The sequence below is a fragment of the Mastomys coucha genome, unplaced genomic scaffold (genome assembly GCF_008632895.1).
Source record: "Mastomys coucha isolate ucsf_1 unplaced genomic scaffold, UCSF_Mcou_1 pScaffold23, whole genome shotgun sequence".
Lineage (NCBI taxonomy): Eukaryota > Metazoa > Chordata > Mammalia > Rodentia > Muridae > Mastomys > Mastomys coucha.
Window position 1 is genome coordinate 63,867,813 of NW_022196906.1, and position 10,132 is coordinate 63,877,944.

Consider the following 10,132-nt stretch of genomic DNA (forward strand, 5'->3'; position numbering starts at 1 on the left):
TATCGTTATCAGCATGGTGGAGCCCTTGTGTTCCTATTTCTACTAAGATGTGAACTGGATCACAAGGTCTAACCTAGATGGAACTTTCTTCAGGAAGCCCTTCTCAAAAAATTTAGCTCTGTGCACATTAACCTCTCTTGGTTTTTTTCTTTTTTCTTTTCCTTCTTCTTAGACTTTATTCTATTTATTTTTATTTTATGTGGATCTGTGTGTGTGCCTGATTGGTTGTATGTGTCTCGTGTGCATGCAGTTCCCTCAGAGGCCAAAGGAGGGCATTGAACATCTCTCTCTCTCTCTCTCTCTCTCTCTCTCTCTCTCTCTCTCTCTCTCTGTAGGATTTATTTATTTATTATATGTAAGTATGCTGTAGCTGTCTTCAGACACTCCAGAAAAGGGTGTCAGATCTCATTACGGATGATTGTGAGCCACCATGTGGTTGCTGGATTTGAACTCAGGACCTTCGGAAGAGCAGTCAGTGCTCTTAACCGCTGAGTCATCTCTCCAGCCCCTTATTGAATCTCTAAACTGGAGATACAGGCAGTTATGAACCACCCACCCACTGTGTGAGAGTTGGGAAAAGAACCAGAGAACTCTACAAGAGCAACAACTACTCTTAACCCCTCGGCCAACTTTCTGGCTCCCATCTCTCTCATTCTTGACTAACATGGCCCTTGAGCTCCAGAACACTTGGAACGAGCATTGCGATCCAGCATCACGTTCATTCACATCTGAATTCCTGCTGGATCACAAACTCCTCACAGGACATCATACAATCCAGATCTTTTTCCTTCCCTCTCTGTGTCCTAACACAGACATGCAAAGAGATTTTTTTTTTTACTCGTTACCCATTATGTGGGAGTTTGCTCTCTCACAGAAAAAGAAATATGAAGTTCTTGCCTGGCAACAGTCCTCTTAGGTCAAGCAGTAGCTAATGCTAATAATTTTTGTGTCCCTTATTGCCTACATAGCAGTTACTTAATGAACACTTAATGTTTTCATATGTGTATGGATACATGTTTGTGTGCACAGGTGTACATATACACATGTGGATATGTCCATGTGAAATCCAGAAGGTGAAGTAGTGGGCCTTCCTCCATTGTCCTCCATTTTGTTTTTTTGGAGGTATAGTCTTGCACTGACCCTGGAGCTTGCCAGTTCAGCTAAACTGACTAGCTTACAAGCTCCTGTTTCTGCCTCCATGGTGCTAGAAGTACATGTTACTGCACCCAGCTTTTTACATGGATGCTGGGAATCTGAACTCAGGTCGTCATGCTTGCATGGTAAGCACTATACCCTTCAGCCCCAATAAACACTTATTTTACATAAAACACGGCTTCAACCTTGCCAGTCCCCTTTCAACCAATTCTTACTGAGGATCAGTGTTTTGAGTTAGTACAGGCTCTGTATTTGTGAAAATATAGAAATTCACTCTTCTCTGTGGTGTTTCCCGGGCATTTGGCTGCATCAAGATGGAGCTAAATGTCTCCTTCTCGACCACCAGCTGCCAGAAACTCAATGACATAGATGATGAACTCAGGCTTGATACTTTCTATTGGAAGTGCATGGCCACAAATGTAGCTGTTGATGCTGGGAAAATAGTTGAAAGCTTGTGTGGTCTTCTCAATGATGGGGCAAACAAGGTTTACTCATGAGATAAGGTGTCTTGACCCATGGCAGAGTGTGCCTGCTGTTGAGTAAGGAGAATTCTTGTTATAGACCAAGGATAACTGGAGAGAGGAAGTGCAAGTCTGTTTAGAGTGCATTGTGGATGCCAGTCTGAGTGTTCTCAACTGGCTATGGTCAAAAAAGAAAGAAAGAAAATGAAGAAGAGGAGAAGGATGAAGAGGAGAAGTATATGTCATCAGAAAGCCCTTTAGCAAAGAAGGCAAGAAACCTGCAACAAATGTACCCAAGATTCAGTGTCCTGTTACTCCATGAATCCCATAACAGATATCAGTGTTTTCCTCTGAAGAAACAAGACACTAAGAAACATCAGGAGGAAGCTACTGAATATGCTAATATTTTTTTAGCCAAGAGAATAAAGGAAGCCAAAGAAAAATGCCAGGAACAGATTACCAAGAGACATAGGCCAGCCCCGCTGAGAGCTTCCACTTCTAAGAGTCCAGTCAGAAGTATGTCTTTAAGAGTAACAAATAAATAACCAGACCTTGAACAACTACAGGAATTACTAGAATGGAGGCTGATGGTTCTGTGCTAAGTGCTGCGGCACTAACCTTTCTTTATATTATTTAAGTTAATCTGCCTCGTGACCCTGTAGGACTCTACTGTCCTTCCCTCACAGGTGATGAAAGAAAGGTTTGCTCAAGATCACTCAACTGGAGAGTGGGATGAAGGCTGGTTTTGAGCCCAGCTTCTCCATCGGATGCCAAAGCTCATTCTGCCATGGGAAAGATTTGAGGAAGTGAAGCAGGCTGCTCAGAGAAGTGGATAGAAAAAGCACAAGACAGAGAAAAGGATAGCAGCGATATGGAAACACGAATGGCTGTGATGCTAAAGCTCTTCAATGTCTACGTTACTCCCTCAGTCCCTAGGGCACAGACATTGGTTCTGGGAGGTGAAGTAACTTTTCAGAAGTATCAGAGAGAGAGAGGCTAGGGATGCATGCAATTCGAGGTCCTAGAATTCTTAGTTCTTTGTTTATTTGTAGTCCCTGTATTAGAGAGAGAGAGAGAGACAGACAGACAGACAGACAGACAGACAGACAGAGATGCAGAGACACATAGAGACAGACAGAAATGATACGTGATAATAAAACAAATGAGGGCTACCTAGAGGAAGGATGAGAAATAGCCAGAGGTGGGTAGGGGTTCCAAGGGAGAGCAGTGGGAACAATGGACAATTGAGAGTGAAGTACCATGGCAATTTTGTGTGTGCAAACTTCACAACAAAATTCATTACTCTGTATGAAAGAAAGACAAAGGTTTCATGCCTGGCCAGCCTTAGAGATGTAGTGAAGACATCCCTAGGAACCTCATGGGATGCAGGCCTTCTTGTCTCCAGCTTGCTTCTGTTTGCTTGCCACCTTAGCTTGTATGTGAGTGGTGAAGCACCTGCTGCCTACGTAGTCTGTGGAGGCTGGTCATCTGTGCCTGCCAGTGAACTTCAACCTTTTCCTCATTGTAATAGTTACAAAACACAGGCCAAATCTCTGAATTTCCTAATAGCCATATGAAATATTTGGCTCCAGAAATCCCAAAGTCCATAAAGCATGGCCTGGCTCCAGCCTAACCACCCACCTCAATGATCTATTCCACTAAAAGGCACAGGAGTGGTCCATAACCACTCATCCACTGATAGTGGCCAAGGCCACCCAGATACTGGACTCGTGCAGAAAAGTTCAGCCTCATGCAAGGAAATGACTGACTTCTGTAGGGTTTTAGAGCAAAGATCATCTCTTTGGTAAACTTCTTGAGACCAAAACAATCACCTTGTTTTCTTTTGGTTCTGGAATACAATTCTACGCATAAAATAGATGCTCAGTAATTGTGGTCAGTTAGCAGAAGTAAGTGTGTGTGTGTGTGTGTGTGTGTGTGTGTGTGTGTGTGTGTGTGTGTAAAACTAAAGGCATCATTTGACACCAAAATATCATTTGTTTCATCAGATTTCGTGGAAGGTGTATTTGCATACACTCATGCATATTTAAATGCTCCTCTACTTTGATCTTACAATAGTGAGCAAGACAGACAAGCCATATTAAAATGTTCACCCCCTCCTCTTAACACTAAAAAGATAAGCCGGGCAGTGGTGGCGCATGCCTTTAATCCCAGCACTTGGGAGACAGAGGCAGGCAGATCTCTGAGTTCGAGGCCAGCCTGGTCTACAGAGTGAGTTCCAGGATAGTCAGGGATACACAGAGAAATCCTGTCTCAGAAAAAACAAAACAAAACAAACAAACAAAAAACACTAAAAAGATAAATCAAGGATACCCTCTCTTATCTTTAATTCTGGATCTCTCCAGTATTAGTCATAAAATGTTATTTTGTGAGACCTGCCTGGAGCCTTCTAGATTCACAATTTAGCAAGACCATAATCTACATAAGGGAATAGATGCCTTTTCTGTAGCTTCCCTCTGTGAAGTCTTGCTGGCTCTGCTGGTCTTCCAGAAGGCAAAGATTGAGCTGAAACAAGGTGATAGACTGTGTTAACCTTTGGATGACCTCTTCCCTATTCACTTAAAAAAAAATTAATTGAATTATCAAGCTGTAGAAGAGAGAGGGCAAGAGAAAGAGAGAACCAAAATGCTCTTATTCTCATGCATCTCCAAATGTTGAAATCATCTTGTTTTGGGATCTTGAAGAGTTAAGACTAACACTTCAATCTCCTGGTATGCTACCCCTTACCCCTCAAAGCCTTAAATGCATGCTTGGGTGTGATATATCATACCATACGATCAGGCCTCTGTGTGGTACAAATCCAAATCTCAAAGAGCTAAGAATCATCTTTTAATTAAAATTGATCTTTGATAATTTCATAGGCGTATGTGACCCATTCTGACTGCTCTTCCTCTGCCCCTCTCATAGCCTTCCTTTCCCTACTCATTTCCTGCATTGCTGTCTTTTTCTCTCATTTGTGACCCTTGGGTTTGGCCAAGGCCATCCATATGGCCTTAAGATCAGACAGATTTACTTTGGAGTTCGGCAGGTTTGCCAGTGGATATACTGAAGACAATGGAGTAATGGGTAGACTCTTTTGAGCTCTTTCACACCCGTGGCTAACTGTTGAAAAGCCCTGTCTTGAATGGACCCCTTGCAAGCAATTGCAGCTGCTACGAATTCTTGTTAATGTTGACTGGTGTCAAGAGAATGGAACATCACCACACTTTTCCATGTCTTACATCCTTTCCACTCTCATTCCACAATGTATTTTGAGCCTTAGAGGCAGTAAATAGGAATGATTTGTTTAGGGCTAAATCCTTGTACTGTGCTGCCTGAGCATCTTGGGCAGCCATGTGTCTCTAGATTCATGAACTAGCCCTGTGAAGTGAAGCCCAAGTCATTTTCTTGACCTCTGGAAGAGAGATTGGCACCAATTTCCTGGCCATTCTCCAGTCTAGACCCCTGCAGAAGTGCACCAGGCTCCACTCAAGGGTGTTCTGGGAAAATCTGGTCTCTACATTGTGTCTCTACTTTCTACTAAGTGTCAGATCTGATGTGATGAAGCCAATGGGACCCCAGAGGAGCCTGTGGCTGTGTGTAAACTCATTTTGACTCCTTTGTTGAGATTAGCAAACACAAAAATGTTTGAGAATTCATATGTAACATTCTCCCATTTGCAGGAAAGAATTCCTATCCTACAGAATTTCCTTCTTGTAAGCAATATTCTTTTTTTTCTTCTTCAGAGTACTTGTTTAAAAAGATGCAAAGAATATATTTCTTAGGTACTCTACTGCATTTATTCAATAAAATCCAATTATTCCTACATACTTATAATGTTTCAACATTATACTGTGTCTCTATATGAGCATGTTTTAATTTAGTGTGTGAAATGTTATATAGGAACGTATTTGTGGTTCCAATTTGATTTTCTTGAAGGAAGATATGTGGCCTTTCATTCCTGGCTGGTTTGTTTGGTCAAAGACTTATAATTCCATGGGCAATTTATCCTATCATCTATTTAAAAATAAACCCTCTCATTTTTATTTTCAAAAGTTTCACAAAAGCTGTTCCTATGAAGTACAGTTATCTCCCCTAGGTTAAAAGCTGATGATATGTAATAGAGGCATGTATTACAAACAGCATCTAGCCACCCAGGAAGGTTACGACTTAACATCTGAATTCTGCTGCTCATTAGTTGTAGGACATGAGAGCAATACATTTCCAAAGGGCAAGGTCAGGATTACATTATCCTAGAAATGTCTTTGCTGAATAAATGTGTAAATATTTCAAATAAGTATGATGAGATTCTATTTCTATTGAGGACTTCTCTATAGGAGGAAAGATCATCCTCTTTGTAATTGTGGGAGTCTGTGTCGCCAGGCATGTCATTCCTCCTTACCAATTTCATTTGAAATGGCCTGGAAATAACCGATTACTTTAGATGTAAGACTATTTACCTTGGAGTCAGATATCTGGTGGGCAGGCTGGAGCTAATGGATTTGGTTGTTTTCAAAGCATTCTTATCTACAGCAAGATACTGTTTTAAAGTGAATCCTCAGTTGTATATCAAGGTGCACTTGCATTGCACAGAACACATGAACATGTGCTCTGTGATTGTATTTTCCTTCTTTAACAATACAAAGGAAAGAAAAATGCACCCGGAACCCACTGGCGGGCTAGTTTGGTGGCACTCTTCCTTTTGTATTATTAGCACAAGGGAAACCCAGAACCAAATTTGAAGAATGGGGCGTTGCCTCATTGGGAGATGGAATTGCATCATGGGAACATGGTGTGATTTAATTTCATAATTGTAAACATTACAGTGGGTATGGCTGATTTCCTCTGTCACCCTTGTCCACTTCACTATGGCTGGACAGCTGAGTTAACATGGGTAGGTCTTGGCTTCAGATTCTTATCCTGTCTCTTCTTATTTTTTGTGGTTGTATTTCAAAAAATTCTAAAGGAAAAAAAATCTACTTGGAATGAATGTGTCTGAAATCAAACATTTTTGTAAGGCCATAGCTTAACTCAAAGACAATGAAGTTTTCTGACCATTGCAGTCCCAGCACTGTATAAATGTTTGGAAAACAATTTTCTTTTTCCTTGAAATGGGGTTGGGAGGGAGGAGAACAGACAGATCTGAATCTTTGTTATAAGGCTAGATGTCTGCATGTGTTCTAAATTACGGCCACAATACAGGGTCAAGGCTAGCTTGGTTATATGGAAAGAGAAATATTAGAATCCTTCCTGTTTGATAATGAGAAGGTGGGGGCTGTCTCAGAACAGCACTAGGTAAGCAAGCTTGGCTTAGTAGATCGCTTCCCCCCTATTATGCGCAATACTGTAGGCATGCTTGCCAACGTTTTTAAGTAAAGCGGACGTCTGGTAAGTAGTCTTGAAATTCAGCATAAAGAGATTCATCTGGGGACAAAAATAAAACCATGATTTACGTAAATGCAGTAACAAGTTTCAAACATTGGAGGGAATTAAATCTTGGTTGTAAGGTGAACGGGTACGGCTACCGGTGTTGTTTGTGGTTTCTTCTGTTTAAAGTGCCATGTCTTATCTTTGAGGTTAGAAAACTAGCGCCCTTTCTACGTGTAGATGGGTTTGCTGGAAAGAGTTCTAGATAGGGTGAGCCTGGGGACCAGTGGCTCAAATTGTCTGGTACCTGGAGCTCGTTTAGCAGGCGGACGTGGTTTTCTAGTCTTGCACATACAGGCGGTCTTGAATGCGGGATGTTGCGGGAGTGGGCAGCCCCGAGAACCACGACCTTGGATGCTGTGAGCTGGGTGAGTCCTGAAAGTCTTAAGGGGGAGCTTGCTCCTTCCCCAAACCGGTGTCATTTCGGGGCCTGGGGGCTGGGATGCCATGGGACAAGAGGAAGACTGTAGCTTCCTCAGACCGAAAGCTTCTTTGGGGCTAACCATACGGTGCTTTTGTCACCGAGAAAGGTTCCGGGACTGAGCTGAGAGTGGCATCGGGGTGCTAAGCTGAAGTGGCGGGGAGAGAGCGTGTGGAAAGTGGTCAGAGGCTCGGCAGAGAGCTTCCGGGCCGCCACAGGTGATCGGTTAGGAAGGAGGTGGCAAGGGACTTTGGTGCGGGCCCCTGGGAGCGCAGGGGGGCAGCACTGTGTCGGGGTGGGCCGCTCGCGGTCACCTGCCCGCGGGGGCGGAGCGCGGCGCCAAGCGCACCCGCCTCCCGCCTCTCGCTCCCGCCCCGGGAGGAAGCGGAGGGGCGCGGTGTAAACAGAGCGGCGGCCGTGATGTCAGCCGGTCACATGGAGCCTCTTATGGCTCGGGATGGCTCTCGGCGGGCGGGCAGCTGCGGCAGCTGCTGCTGTGGCTCGGGCGGCGGCGGCGAGAGGGGGCTCCGGGGTCGGACGGTCGGCTCTCCCTGCGCTCTCCGCACCGCGGCGTAAAGGATGTATTTTGTGATCGCAGCGATGAAAGGTGAGCTCCGGGTGGCCCGCGGGGACTCGGGTGGACTGACGGCTCCGGGGGGCGGGGAGGAGGGCGCGCAGGGGGAGGGGTGGGCGCGCCTGCCCGAGCTCACGTACAGCCTGGGGGCAGCCACTGGAACCCAACGGGGCCTCCCGGGCCAACGCAGCGTAGCCACTGGAGCCTGGAGGAGGGTTCGGCCTGCCTCGGGTCCGTGGAGCTAGACTCACGGGCCCGATCGCCCCTCCGGAGTCTTCTTAGCCGCTGTCACTCGTCTGGGTGCGCCTGACACCCAGCGGGGCTCCCCAAAGAAAGTTTGCCGAGAGTCGCAGCGCTCGGAACGCGTAGGGAGGATCTGGCAACTGGGAAGAAGCTGGGGACGTCCACACTGGGTCCCCAGGGCCCGCACCCCAGGACAACTCTGGCCTATGTGGGGGGAGGAGCGGCAGCCAGGCCGAGCCCTGCATGCGAACGCTAGTGGTGTCATCCCCAGGACTGGTTAGCGTTCCAGGCCTGGCGTCCGAGCTCCATACGGCCACCCCACCCTCTGCAGCTCGGAGCGCCCGAGCGCCTGAGTGGCCAGCGGGTTAGGGAAGTGTGGCAACTCAGCGCTGCGTCCCTCGGACGCCGCCACTTCCGAAAGCGCGCGGGCGGGACTCAGCCCCGCGCCCCGGACTCAGCCCCGCGCCCCGAAGGTGCCAAGACGCCCTCGGCCGCTGCCCCAGCCGCAGCTCGCTCAGGCTAGACACTTAGGTTTGTGCATGGACGTAGGGAGAAGACAGGATTAGCCCACGGGAGAGGAGAAGCCGAGGTTAGACCGCGACTAGGACCGAAGAGCACAGGTTAGCCGCGGTTAAGCCTCCGCATCCCCGGCCTCCTCCCTGATCTAGGAAGTAAGCTGGGGGAAGTAAGGAGGAAAGTGATTTAAGGGACGGCTGGCTTCAGGTGTCCCAAGGTGAGGCGGGAAGAAGCCCAGGCAAGTCAGGGAAGTTTGAGATGGAGACAAAGTTTAGAGGTGCGCAGGAAGTTGCTTGTGCTGCTGGGAGAAACCGAGACAGGCGCTTCGACCTTTGCAGATGGCCCTGGAAAGACTCGGCCCCGCAGCACTCTGCGCGATTGTGCGCCTGCTGGGTCCTCCCGGCGGATAATCTGCCCAAGCAGTGTGCAGGCCCGGTCGCCCGGCTTGGGGATTTAAAGCTCCATCTGTCTGTGGCTCAGTGACCGCTCCTCTCAGGGGGCAACAATTGTGAGCACCCTGAAGGTCTTGCGGGGGTTTTGCCCTCCAGCGCGGCCGCCCGGTGCTCGTTAAACGCTTGCTAGGTTCAGGATTATTTTGTTGTTGCAATCCAGGATGAAGGACTCCGTACCGTATCTGCGCCGGCTTTGCTTTCAGATCACCGCGTTTTTCACTAGAGATTGGGTGGCATCTTTTATTAATTATTAACAGGTCGAAGCATTCAAGACGCTGAGATGAGCTGGCTGCGTGCGATGAAATCTTTCTGTAGCTTGCATGTGCCCACGGCAAATTTAGTGCCTTTCCTCTATCACTTGCGGGAAGTGAGGTTGAATCACTTTTATAATATGTGACTGGTATAACACAAGGGGGAAGAGCTTCCCCGTGGTCTTAAGTGTGTGAAAGTATTGGGGAAGGAAAGGTGTTGAGGTTTCTTATTATGTAAAAGAAATCGGTTTCCCCTCCCCAAAAGAGAATCTTAATAATTCTTCTTCTCATTAAACCTGTTAAGTGAAAACTGACTGCAGAAGCCGCGAAGCCATTTGGACTTCGTTCCTTCACCTCCTTAAATTAAAAAAACTAGAATTTTCTGTTTGGGAAGTGCTGGTGATGGTCCTCATCCATTCTGTTTACCAATTGCGTTGGGAGAAAGGTGAGAAGCTGAGAGAGGCTTCTTTTTAATTGCCATTTCCTCCTCCTGAACAGTAAAGCCTCTCACACATTAAGGAACTGTCTTTTGATGTTATTTGAGGCTGATCTTTTTTAGTAAGTTGGCTTCTGTAGGTTTAGTACCAAGTGAAGTTCTAACCAAACTCGCCTTGTGATAAAAAACCCCCGAGGTC

The 10,132-nt window shown here is 46.5% G+C and overlaps 1 protein-coding gene across 8 annotated transcripts in view; it reads left to right on the forward strand.

Annotated features, from left to right (window-relative positions):
* Positions 1–10,132, forward strand: part of Rora (RAR related orphan receptor A) — a 737,605-nt gene that overhangs the window by 635,814 nt on the left and 91,659 nt on the right. Inside the window, exon 1 of one of the 8 annotated variants that reach the window (XM_031345967.1) lies at positions 6,445–6,507. The exons of 2 other annotated variants lie outside the window; for them this stretch is intronic. In XM_031345967.1, coding sequence (XP_031201827.1) covers positions 6,445–6,507 — 63 coding nt within the window. Of the gene's footprint in view, positions 1–6,444; positions 6,508–7,323; positions 7,409–7,705; positions 8,069–10,132 lie in introns of those variants that run through there. 5 more of the 8 variants (XM_031345972.1, XM_031345968.1, XM_031345966.1 and 2 more) reach the window with 5 other exon arrangements.